This window comes from Engystomops pustulosus, chromosome 11 (genome assembly GCF_040894005.1).
Source record: "Engystomops pustulosus chromosome 11, aEngPut4.maternal, whole genome shotgun sequence".
NCBI classification, from domain to species: domain Eukaryota; kingdom Metazoa; phylum Chordata; class Amphibia; order Anura; family Leptodactylidae; genus Engystomops; species Engystomops pustulosus.
In genome coordinates, this window is record NC_092421.1 from 15,113,634 (window position 1) to 15,126,103 (window position 12,470).

The 12,470-nt window shown below is 43.7% G+C and overlaps 2 protein-coding genes across 3 annotated transcripts in view; one reads left to right on the forward strand and one right to left on the reverse strand.

Annotated features, from left to right (window-relative positions):
- The window catches only part of PHYHIPL (phytanoyl-CoA 2-hydroxylase interacting protein like), a 96,132-nt gene extending 94,664 nt beyond the window's left edge, over positions 1-1,468 (reverse strand). The window contains exon 1 of the mRNA XM_072131208.1: positions 1,202-1,468. The gene's annotated coding sequence lies outside the window, so the exon portion shown is untranslated. The remainder of the gene's footprint in view (positions 1-1,201) is intronic.
- LOC140106662 (uncharacterized) lies at positions 1,205-11,866 on the forward strand. Of its 2 annotated transcripts, none has more exons than XM_072131211.1 (4): positions 1,205-1,288; positions 6,972-7,097; positions 7,193-7,313; positions 10,929-11,866. In XM_072131211.1, the coding sequence occupies exons 2-4, from the start codon at positions 7,046-7,048 to the stop codon at positions 11,476-11,478; spliced, it is 723 nt and encodes a 240-aa protein (XP_071987312.1). In that variant the 5' UTR covers positions 1,205-1,288; positions 6,972-7,045; the 3' UTR covers positions 11,479-11,866. The 2 variants fall into 2 exon arrangements, with proteins under 2 accessions (XP_071987312.1, XP_071987313.1); XM_072131212.1 differs by having other exon boundaries at positions 6,978-7,097.
- The last annotated feature ends 604 nt before the right edge of the window (positions 11,867-12,470 follow it).

Sequence of the window (12,470 nt, forward strand, 5' to 3'; positions counted from 1 at the left end):
CTTGACCCTGAGGGCGCGCTCACACGTTGCGCTTTGGTTGCGTTTTCATTGCGTTTTAAAACGCATTACAACAGCTAAGGAAGGGTGAGTTGCCTAATTACATTACTGTTAACATTTGCGTTTAAACGCATTGCAAATGCGATGTTAACTAGTGTGTTAACAATGTGTTAACATATGCGTTAACAAATGGAAATAGTAATGTAATTAGGCAAATCACCTCTCCTCAGCTGTTGTAATGCGTTTTAAAAAACGCAATGAAAACGCAACCAAAGCGCAACGTGTGAACGCGCCCTCAGAGCAGTGTCAGACTATGACAGTATCAGACTATGGGTAATGTCACACGTCAGCGCTTTGATTCTGTTTCGTAATGGAATAAAAGCGCACTGGGGCGGCCTGCGGACAATCGCATAGGAGTTTCTATGCAAACGCTGATTGCCGATCGCATGCGCTTGCATAGAAAAGCATATGTGATTGTCTGTGGACCGCCCCAGTACGAAACGGAATCAAAGCGGCTGACGTGTGCCGTCACCTTATGAACAGAGAGATCCAGCAGAGAAAAGACGTGCGCTTTTGCATGCGGTTGGCTGGTTTGAATATGTTTGTCTTCATTGCTAGATGTGTGAGAAGCTGTATTATTATTTTCAGAGCTGCTTAGGCCTTGGTCACACGTACTGCTAGGCGTCCGTCATAACGCGACACTAGCGCACAGGGGGAGGTCCAGAGAAACGCATGCGATCGGGTTATTAATCGCATCCTTTTCCCGGGAAACGCATATGCGATCGGCCCGAGCCCCGCCCACTGTGCACTAGCGTCGCGTTATGAACGCGACGATAGCGGAACGTGTGAACGTGCCCTCAAGTGGCGTAAATAGCACCTGGAGGCTTTGTTCACACCTTGTGTTTTGAAATGCAATTCATAGGCTGTAGTGAGGAGTTGGACTGATGACACTGTGTAAACATTGCGTTAACCGCGATATTAACGCAGCGTTAACATTGTGGTGCCGCGATGTTAACGCTGCGTTACCGCGGCGTTAACACCGCGTTAACATTGCGTTGACCGCGATGTTAACGCCGTATTAACATTGCGTTAACCGCGATGTTAACGCATTGTAAACGCAATAGGATTGCGTTTTCAGTGCGTTTACAAACGCAATGTGTAAACGCAGAAGGTGGGGCTTAGCATTAGGCTAAATAAGGAGCACCTCTGCGTCATTTGGGAGATACAAGCGGCTTCTGGTGGAGGGAGGTTTGCGCGGGAGCTTCACCTCAGCCGTGGTATCATGTGTTAGGTAAGTCTCCTGGTTACTGTACAGTGTGAATACTCCCCTTGTCCTGGCAGCTGGTCTCACAATGTGAAGTGTTATCTGTGTGGATGTATGTTGGTGGTCACAGCCTGCCCTGTAGTCTCCTCACACATCTCATATTATGTAGCATTGTGTATGCAGGTGGGGGCACTGCCTCCATCTTGGTTCTGTCCTCCTGCCATCCAGCAAAAGGGCTTGTTAAAGAACAACATGTGCTGTGCACAGGGGCTATAGCCAGTGACTGGAGAAGCCCTTCAGGGTGTGGCCACACGGTGCGTCCTTGATGCTTTTTTAAATGCGCTGAAAACACATTCCTTTACCATGTGTTTGGCTGGTTCTAATTTGGAGCGACATTACTCTGAGGCCGCAGTCACACGGACCGCTAGGCGTCCGTCATAACGCGACGCTAGCGCACAGGGGGAGGTCCTCGGGCCGAACGCACATGCGTTTCCCGAGGACCGCCCCCTGTGCGCTAGCGTCGCGTTAGGAACGGACGCCTGGCGGTCCGTGTGACCGCGGCCTGACGGAGCGACAAGGGGCCCGATGGATAGGGCCTAACTTGTGTTTGTGGGAAAACCCACGTTAAGGGTGATGCCACGCATGGCGTTTTGGTCCGTTTTTAAGCATGTATTTTCAGTCTATTTAAAAATGCATGCGTTTTTGGCAGTTTACCATGCATTTGGCTGCTTACAACCTGTTTATCTGTTAAGATAATTGGGAAACCATAAGGCCGGCGCCACACGTGGCACTTTGTCTGCGCTTGCAAACGCAGACAAAGTCGCGCCCACCGGGGTGGGCCTCGGCCCGATCGCATCAGCGTTTCTATGGAAATGCCTGCGATCGGGCCGCGGCACCAGACAAGGTGTCACGTGTGGCACCAGCCTAGGGTGATGCCACACATGGCGTTTTGAACCCGCTTTTAAGCAGTCCGTCCAAAAACGCATGCGTTTTTGACCAGTTTTAAGTAAGATAACTGGTAAAACCTGTCAACAACACATGCGTTTTTTTTTTTAACGGACTGCTTAAAAACGGATTCTAAAGGCCATGTGTGCCACCACCCTAAGGGCACTTTCCCACGTGGCGTTTTTGGCCAAAACGCATATATACGTTTGCAATGAAATGCATGCAACTCTCGTCAAGTTGTAATAACTTTTTGACACTAACTTATCAAACTGATTTTGAGATTTGTTTTCTCGTGACGCGTTGTTGTTTATATTAGTGGTATAATTTTGCTGATTGGTCAGGGTTATTTGGGCTAAAAAAAAAAAAATCTACTTTTTTGGGAAAAAAAATGTGGAAAAAAAAGTACAATCTCTTTTTTACTTTCAAATGTTCTAGTGTTTTAACAGACATACCACAATTTTTTTTTTGGTAGAAAAGTTTTGCCATTTTGTCTTTCCATTTCCTAATTTTTTTTTTTTAATGAATTTTAAAAGTTTTGTAGTTTTAGTAGCAAGTTCGCAAATTGTTTGCTCTACTACATTCTCCCCACACGGCGTGCACTATTACGACCTCCACATACGCCGTGTACTACTACATCCACCACACACCATCTGCACTGCTACTAACACTTACAAGTAACGCTGGTGGGACGCTGGTGGGAATAAAACAAGTAAAAATGGACGTTTGGGGGGGGGGGGGGGTAGCGTAATAGTGATTGTGCAACAGTACCTACAGGACAGATCACCCGTATCTCTCCAACACCACCAAATGCAGAATAGTGGCATTGGAGAGCGGGAGATCAGTCTTGACTGTAAGGCCGCGGTCACACGTACCGCTAGACGTCCGTTCATAACGCGACGCTAGCGTACAGGGGGAGGTCCTTGGCCCGAACGAGCATGCGCGTTCGGGCCAAGGACCTCCCCCTGTACGCTAGCATCGCGTTATGACAGACGTCTAGCGGTACGTGTGACCGCGGGCTAACTGCCAGTCTGCATTGACTAGACCTTCAAAGTCCTTCGCTGAAACTGGCCAATCAAATTGATCCTGTGATGTCAGTGGGTGGGTGTGGCCTTGCGATCCCCACCTGCTCCTCCCACATGTAACCTTGTCGCGAGACAGTGTGACGCCAGAGAACCAGGAAGCACTCGCGTCCGATATATTGGACGCTGAGTGCTAAGGAGTTAACCAAAATACAAAAAACTTGGTAAAGCTGCTTAGGTCTCAATGATTTGCCACTACATAGGACTATAAGTACATTGCCATTAGTTACCATAGAATATCCATGCGCTCAGCAATCCAGGAGAGATGTGCACGGATAAGACTCCAATAAGTCACTGATTACCTCTGACGCCGGCAGCTGTGAATTTTGACCCCAAAACTACTTATTGTTCTAATCTCCAGGATCAAGTCATTGGGTTGCTGAAGTTGTAATGTCGGTGCACACAGGGTTAATATAAGTTCAGGGCAGTTTCTGGAAACCATATTTTTCCTGTCTATACCAATTACAAGCTTGTTCCTTCAGGAAACAAAGAGGGAAATATATTAGAAGAGATTCCCAAATCTAATGTAATGTAGGGAATACCCAGGCGGTGCTGTCTGTCATCTCTGCATCTGTACAGCGAGAACTAGAATGGTAACTGATCGGAAGCTGTTCTTCTATTACATCTCTTATCAATGCTTCAGAAATTAAACTTGTTTTTGTTTTGTTTTTTTAGTCTTGGGGTACGTTCACACGTGGCATTTTGCATGCATTTTTAAATGTTACAATGGGGTTCATTTACTAAGGATCTGCGGACCGCATTTTCGTCGGGTTTCCGTTTTGCTGCTGCATCGCGCCGGGGATTGTGTTGCACGTGATCGGATATTGGCGCCAGCTTGCACACGGGGTTGCCGTCAGACAAGCCGACGGATTCGGTCAACGCGCAAGATTTAACATTTAGAATTGTGTTGCAAGACACGCACTTACAAGCACCGGGAAGAAGAAGGTGGACCCGGCGGGGGGGAGGGAAGGATGCTGGAACTCGGGCGCACGATCTTCATGAATTGCATCGGACTTCATCCTCGTCGGACAGTCCGAATCGGGGATTGCGACAGGACCGGGTAAGTAAATTTGCCCCAATGTCTTTGGCTTCATTGCTATACGTGTAAAGCAGGTGTATAAACATTTTCACATCTTCTTACACTTCCACAAATGGGGGGAAAAAAAATGCACGGTAAACATACAAAAACGCACCAAGAGCCGACCACGAACTCAACCAACCTCTAGCTTTGCATTTGTAAGTGCAGCACTAACGCATGGGGGCAGGTCTCAGCCCGATCGCATATCTATGTGTTTCCAGTGAAATACGTTATCAGTAACAGATCGCGTGTGTTTCCAGTACTTTTCATGCAATCGGGCCAAGGCCCACCCTGTGTGTTGGTGGGACATGTGACCGCACCCTTAGGGTGAAGACACACATGGCGTTTTTGGGCCGTTTTTACTAAGTGCGTTTTCAGATCGTTAAAAACGCATGCGTTAAAAAACGCATCCGTTTTTTAAAAACGCATGCGTTTTTGTCCGTTTTTCATTGCGCAATTTCGGAAAAACGGACAAAAACGCATGCGTTTTCAAAAAACGCATGCGTTTTTTAAAAACGGATGCGTTTTTTAATGCATGCGTTTTTAACGATCTGAAAACGCACTTAGTAAAAACGGCCCAAAAACGCCATGTGTGTCTTCACCCTTAGCCATCTTGCCTATGATCTTGTGCAGTCCACGGATACACCTGTATGCTTGACCACGGACTGCACACCTTGCTCATGACAAAGTCCAAAATATGATGCCAGGACTTTGTGACTTCCAGCCAGACTGCAGCGCTGGCACTGTATTTATTGGTGCAATGCCACAGCTGCAGTCCAGCTGGAAGTCACAAAGTCCTGACATCGTATTTTGATATAATGCAAGGACTTCCATCCGCAGTGCCGGGCCGACTCTTGTGTTCATTTTCACGTTTTCATGTACATGAGCCTTTAGTCATAGAAAATGTATACAGAGCAAACTGGGGGATTTAAAGGATGGGGCAGAAAAAAAATGTTCACATCTCTTAATAACCTCTCCTATTTCAAGTAACAAGAGACAAATTTACCGTTGAATTTTTGTATAAAACAAATCGTTACGGACTTGAAGTCTATTTGGAACTTTGGAGCATATTTTTATGATCAAAAACCCTTCCGATTTTTATAGCATCCACCACTATTTTACAAGGCCAGAGTACAGAAAGTACATTATGTACAGAATGAAAATATATATATATATAAATTTTTTTTTTTTTTTTTTTTTGCATTGGGGTTAATGGGCCCCATTAATATGCTCTTGTATATGTTCTATAGGTTTAAAAGAAGTACATTCCACATTTGTCATGTGGCATTCACTGCAATCAGATTTTTAGAATTACAATTGACAAAGCATTTTATATTAAACTCTGTTGTCAGTCTTTCACTTCCTACAGCATGGAGCACATTAATTATACACTGGTGCTAAGTGTGCCAAGGTATGATGGTACCATGGTGGAAGCAATGGCCTGATAGATCCCAGCGGCAGTTGCAATGCATTGTTCTGGCCGGGCAGTTCTACACCAGGTCTGTATAATTGCGCCCTACCCTGCAACTGAATAGGCGTGGGGCTGGCCCTCTTTATGCCTCGCCCCCTCTCTGCCATACTGGGGTAGAGAGCAGAGTTTGTTGCATATCGGTTCCCTTACAACGGGATCAATGAGTTCTGCCCCCCCCCACCCCCTGAAATCGGGAGGAGTAGTGAACATCGACAGCAGCCTGTGACTACTTGCTGGCAATGTTCATGGTGATGTCACTGGCCAATAGATGGAAACCTGCCTGAGTGTATGCTCGGCAGAGGCCAGGGGGGATACATTACTTTGTGTTGTTGCATCTGATGTGCATCTGTGTGTTGCAAAGACCATCCTAAGTATTTGGACCTGTTATACATGTTTTGTGTGTGTATGTGTAATATATATATATAACGAGACCCCTAATTTTACCGCCAAAAACTGGGAAAACCTATTGACTCGAGTATAAGCCAAGGGTGTAGTATACAGCCAGCCCACTGCCAAGCGCATGAAAAAAAATAAGTAAAGTTAATACTCACCCTCCGGTGTCCCAATCTTCGGCGCGGTTCCAGACAGCTCCTCTTCTTTCTTCTCTCACACTATGATGTGGCGCTGATGACGTCGGAGGGTGAGTATTACGTTTTTTAATTGACGCGTGTATAAGCCGAGGTGAGGTTTTTCAGCACAATTTTTTTTGTGCTGAAAAACTCGGCTTGTACACAAGTGTATACGGTATTTGTGGTTTACAATAAAATTGCTGCTTGGCTGAGTTGGGAGCATGTTGCAACAGACCTTTGGCTGGTTTTTGCCGCATGGCATGAGTTGGAATAATCTTTTTGAACTTATTTTGTAAGGTTGGCTAGTTGGGCCATTAATAAGAATATAACTATGGTGGTTAAGCTGATTCTCAGATTAGAATCTTTTCCTTGCATCATATAATAAAAGATTTCCTTTCCACAACATTGCGCCCAGTCTGTTATATTAAACCTCATCTTGTTTCTATGTTCATTGGACAATTACAGGGTTTTGTTGATGTCCTTTTGTTTTTGCCAACATTTCTGCATTGTTACTTTTGTATATTTTTTTTATATTTTGTTTCTTCCTTATTTATGTATTGATTTTAAGTTGTAGAAGAAAGAGAGTTCACTGTCAAGGGAGCCATAGAATAGTTGGACAATTCCCGATAAGTGCTCTGCCAAATGATGGATGGGACTCAGAGTGACTTGTCTGACCAGGAGAAATTGCGTCCAGGTTTGTATATTCTGTGCCTATTTATTTAAATTTTTTTAATGTAATATTACTTGACAATGTGTTTTTTTTCTTTTTTGTTTGTTTTTTTTTCTTAGATGATGAGCGCATACGCTGGAGGTCACGCAGAGACCGTTACCGGGAAAAACGTGACAAGACTGTCCGGAGGCCTTTTAAGCACTATGAGGAATTAATGTTCCTTTTACCCACTTTACAAGGGTAGGTTGGGTGTCTTTGTCTTTGGGGCTGCATTCCCATTTTGAGATTTACTGATGGAATATTTGTCAAAACCAGGAGTGGAGTGAAAAGAGGAGTAGCTTTTCTCAATTACATATTCTCAATCAATATGATACACACTGGATTTTAGCTCCAAAAACTGCAGCGTAAGGATTTGGAACATGAACTTTTGTAACATTTACAAAGCTAATATATATGTATCAATATCATCTTTAAAAAATTTTTTTTTTAATGTAACTCTACACAAAATGTATTTGTGCCACTGACAATGACATTTTCAAAAAACTTTTTGCTATTATGGTACCAAGAATTATCAACAAAACTTTAGTTCAAGGTTGCAAAAAGTAAAGCATCCAGAGAGCTCCATCTGTAACTTGGGAACCACCTGTAATTTGTTTGACCTCAGACCCTGACTTGCCCTACAGGCCTGAGTGAATGCACTGTATCATTTTCTGTATTTATTCACCTGCCTCTGATACCCATCAATCATTTTTGTTTGTTCCTTATTTTGTGTTTCCACTTCGTCCCCCATGACGGCCCACCTGGAGGATGCCCCTTGACCTCTGCAGGGACAGGAAGAAGAGAGGTTAAAAGTTCCCTCCCCGCATCCTCCCGCCAGTGTTCTTCCTGTCCCTGTTGAGGTCAGGTTAAGAGAGGTGCCCTCTCTCCTCCGGGGGGGGGGGGGACGAAGCTTACCGGTATGCCGTCCTCGGCTAAATCCGGGCGGACTGGGGTCCTCGGTCGGCTTCGGCCTTCCTTGCTGGCTGCATCTGGTCCGTGTCAGGGCCGCCGCACCGCGATCTGGAGGTTGTACGTGCGGCGGCCGAAGAAAAACTACACATCCCGGCGTCCTCGAGGTCGAATGACGACTTCCGGCCGCGACCGGAAGTGGCGCCAAAAAGGCGCAAAGCATCTCTGGGAGCCGGGAAGACCAGCGGTAGCCTCTTCAATGGGGGATGGGCTCCCCATTAAGGTATTTAAAGCGGGCTAGTCACGTTGATCTTAGGTCTAAGATCTCTGTGGATTACTGCTGGTTCCCGTGTCTCCTGCGCTTTTGGTAGTCTCGTTATGGCTGATGAAGCAGACCTGACTTTCCCGCATCCTCCAGTCTCAGTAAGTGGGGTAAATTGTGCAGGAATGGTTTTACGTTATGTAAAAAGATATCGGGTCACTTATTATCCTCCTATTGCCTTTTAGGAAAAAGACCAGGGGTCTAGGGGAAAGGGCAAGGAGGATAAAGGGGATAAGGCTAGTAGGCCTGAAAAACCCGAAAAATCTGAGAAAAGCAGAGTAAAAAAATGCAATATGTGTTTTCGTCCTATGCCTGAATCTTACAAGAAGCCAATATGCAAAAACTGTATAGATAACTTTATGAGAGAAGAAAAAACTTCTTTCCTGGATGAACTTAAGGGGTTTATTGAAGAAAAAGTGATGTCTTCAGTAGCTGCGGCTACATCCAGACCTCCCCCATGTAAAAAAGCGAGAATTGAACCCGACTCATCGCTATCTGAGGAAGGGGAAGATTCTGAGGTGCCGTCGTGTTCTATGTTTGAAGGTGATGATCCGACAGACTCTCAGGAGTCAGCTAGAACTGTGGATTCAAGACACCTGTTCCAGATAGAGGAGTTGGACAATCTCCTGAAGGCCATTAGGCAGACTCTAGAGATAGAAGATGTTCCTCCTCCCAGATCTAAGGAAGAGGAATTATTCGGTAGCCTAAAAACAAAACGCCAGAGGGTATTTCCCCTAAATGATACCCTAAAGGAACTTGTATCTGAGGAATGGCGTGAACCGGAGAAAAGGATTGTCTTGTCCAAAAACTTCAGGAAACGGCTAGCATTTGAACCGGAGGAATCAAAACTATGGGATTCTTGTCCCAAGGTAGATGTTCAAGTCACGAAGATTGTGAAAAAGACGGACCTCCCATTCGAGGATTCAGCACAGCTAAAAGATCCTATGGATCGAAAATCGGATTCCCTATTAAGAAAAGCTTGGGAGACCTCGATGTTGAACCTAAAATCAAACCTGGCAGCTACATCCGTAGCAAGGAACCTGCTCTACTGGCTCAATGAGCTAGAATCTCATATTAAGGAAGGAACACTGAGAGCAACCATTCTGGAAAATTTACCACAAGATCTGGAAGAAGTTTTCTTCTTTTTGCAAAGACAACCCACCTATCCAATCTAACCCTAATTTTTTACAGGTCCTTTATTTCCTCCAGAAAGGTCTAGAATTGGGACTATCCACTAGTACCTTGAAGGTCCAGGTTTCGGCTCTTAGCGCCTTTTTTGACCAGCTGCTCATTGAACACAGGTGGGTTAAAAGGTTTATCACAGCATCCTCTAGGTTAAGACCTCAGGTTATTAACAAAACTTCTTCCTGGGATCTGTCCTTAGTTTTGAATGCTTTATCAAAAGGACCGTTTGAACCAATTGATTCTTCTGATGTTAAAAACTTAACCTTAAAAACTGTATTCCTGATTGCTATCACCTCGGCCAGAAGGCTAGGTGAAATACAGGCAATTTCAATCAGAGAACCTTATATGAGAATTCTGGAAGATAGAATTATTATAATGTTAGATCCTAACTTTATTCCAAAAGTAAATTCCAACTTTCACAGGAACCAGGAGATTATACTCCCCTCCTTTTGTGAAAATCCGTCCTCCAAGAAAGAACAAGAATGGAATTCTTTGGACGTAAGACGTTCTGTTATCAGGTACATAAAAATAACGGAACCTTGGCGTGTGGATCATAACCTCTTTATCCAATTTCAGGGGAAAAACAAGGGGAGGAAGGCTTCAAAGGCAACCATTGCAAGATGGCTGAAAACAGTGATATCCCTATGTTACGAGATCCAGAAGACACCGATCCCTGCAGGAATTCGAGCGCATTCAACAAGGGCCATGTCGACATCCTGGGCAGAGAGAAGAGGAGCCTCGTTGGAGCAGATCTGTAAGGCTGCAACGTGGTCCACCCCTTCTACATTCTCGAAGCACTACAGACTGGACTTGCCATCCTCAAAGGATTTAGCTTTCGGACGCAAGGTTCTGCAAGCAGTTATCCCTCCCTAAATTCCTTACTCATTTTGTAAATCTCCAGGTGGGCCGTCATGGGGGACGAAGTGGAAATCATGAATTAGTTACCTACCGGTAATTCCATTTCCATTAGTCCACCATGACGGCCTATATATTCCCACCCTAAAGTAAAGTTTGCTGTCTAGGTTTATGGATGAAACTTTGTATGTGACTATAACATACTAATAAAACCGTTGTATCCTCCTCAAAGTGTGGTTATTTTGAAATCACTGGCGGGAGGATGCGGGGAGGGAACTTTTAACCTCTCTTCTTCCTGTCCCTGCAGAGGTCAAGGGGCATCCTCCAGGTGGGCCGTCATGGTGGACTAATGGAAATGGAATTACCGGTAGGTAACTAATTCATGATTTTCAATTAAAAAAAAAAAAAACTAACTTTGTAGAAAAATTCAACCTCCGCCTTCTGTGTTTTTTTTTTTGTTTTTTTTTTTTTACAAATAGAATAAATGTACATTTACTAAATTATCTAATATAACTTACACACAGTATATTATCATCTTAACACAGAGGTGAAGGCTACATCGACCCTTCAGAAAGTGAAGACGATGAAGTGTCCTGGGACAGCCAAAGTTCAAGTGACAATGAATACAGTGATGTCTCTTATGAGACAGCCGATCATGCCTCACAATCCAATGACGTACAGCCCCCAACAACGAGGCCAACAAATCAACGCCCTCCTAACAGAGAGCAGCAAGTTTTGTATACTCCACTAGAGAGGGTGGCTCTTCAGTTTTTGCGCCATATGAGTAATCAAGATGTTTGTGATCACTTTGGGCGTCTTGTAGCAGGACTGTGTCGCAGTTTGTCTCCTGAAAAGAGGAACACCTTCATGGCTTTTGTCATGTGGTCTCGTCATCTCTTTTCAGGGATCCAAACTTTACCACCGCTTGATGTTTTACTTTCAACAATTCGTGAGGCAATTATGCCTTTTACACAACCCGATGACCCGCCAAATCCACAGCAGCAGGCGGACTCTCAAACTGCTGAGGCGGCTATGCCCACATCTTCATGTAGGTCTAAATATTGCTCCGGAAGAGGTTGCTGCCAACCAATCTAATATTTGTCTTCACTACACTGATGTGATCCAAATATGGTTTCCAAAACTAGAAGTCCTTCACTTTTGATTCCCTCTTGAATGATGAAGCATAACCATTGCACCATTTAAAATGGCCACGGTAGTCTGTATTATTCTTTAAAAAAAAAAAAAAGTTGAAATGTTTGGCGCATAGACAGGAAGGGCCTGTTTCTTTAGATGCCTCTATCATGTCTGCAGTTACTTGATGCTTGTCTATATTATGGCCTTTAAATTTGGCTTGGAATCTTACTTATTTTGACCCACTTTTCTCTTGAAATTGGTTAAAACCACTTTGTTTATGGATACTTTATTAAAAAAAAAAAGTGTTGTAGGCAAACTTTTTTTTTTTTTTTTTTTTTTTTTCATCTGAAGGGCTTTTTTTTTTTTTTTTTTTTTTTTTTCTTCTTATTAAACATGTTTTAGGTGACATGTTGTGTTTTTTTTACTTTTTTGCATCCCCCTCTACCCCCCGATCTTATCTTTACCACAGGGTAGGCATATGTTACGAGGGGTCATGGCATATTAGGCTGAATAGTGAAATTGGATTTGATAGAAAACCAAGTGTACAGAAGGTTAAATGCAGGAGTTGTTGTTTTTTCTTTTGCAAAAGCTGCATTCATTTAAGAGTTCCTCAATTTATAGACATATATATCTAGTTTATGTCATCTGTTTAACATGTGCAAGATTGTGCACCATTGCATATATAAAATATATAATTTTTTCTTTTTTGGCCTGAGCGCTTTGACTTTTATTTAAAATAAAAAGCTGAAAAAAAAATCAAATGCTTATTCTATTGTATTGGGATAATAGCCATTTGGACTAACAGTCTGAAAAGTTGTACTTGGCACAGTTTAGCCATCCAAAAGAGTGTAACAGGGTAGTAAGGGCAAGAAATAAATAAGTTTAGCCATGTTATTCAGGCCTATACTAATGTCCAATTACCCCCGTGCCCCTTCCAGAAGTTGCTGAAATAT

What these genes read in the sequence shown, in the direction of transcription:
- LOC140106662 (XM_072131211.1), top strand. Translation starts at nt 7,046, where the DNA reads ATGATGGATGGGACTCAGAGTGACTTGTCTGACCAGGAGAAATTGCGT. An exon ending in CCAGGAGAAATTGCGTCCAG is followed by an intron (nt 7,098 to 7,192) that starts GTTTGTATATTC and finishes TTTTTTTCTTAG; the next exon opens with ATGATGAGCGCATACGCTGG. An exon ending in CTTTTACCCACTTTACAAGG is followed by an intron (nt 7,314 to 10,928) that starts GTAGGTTGGGTG and finishes ATCTTAACACAG; the next exon opens with AGGTGAAGGCTACATCGACC.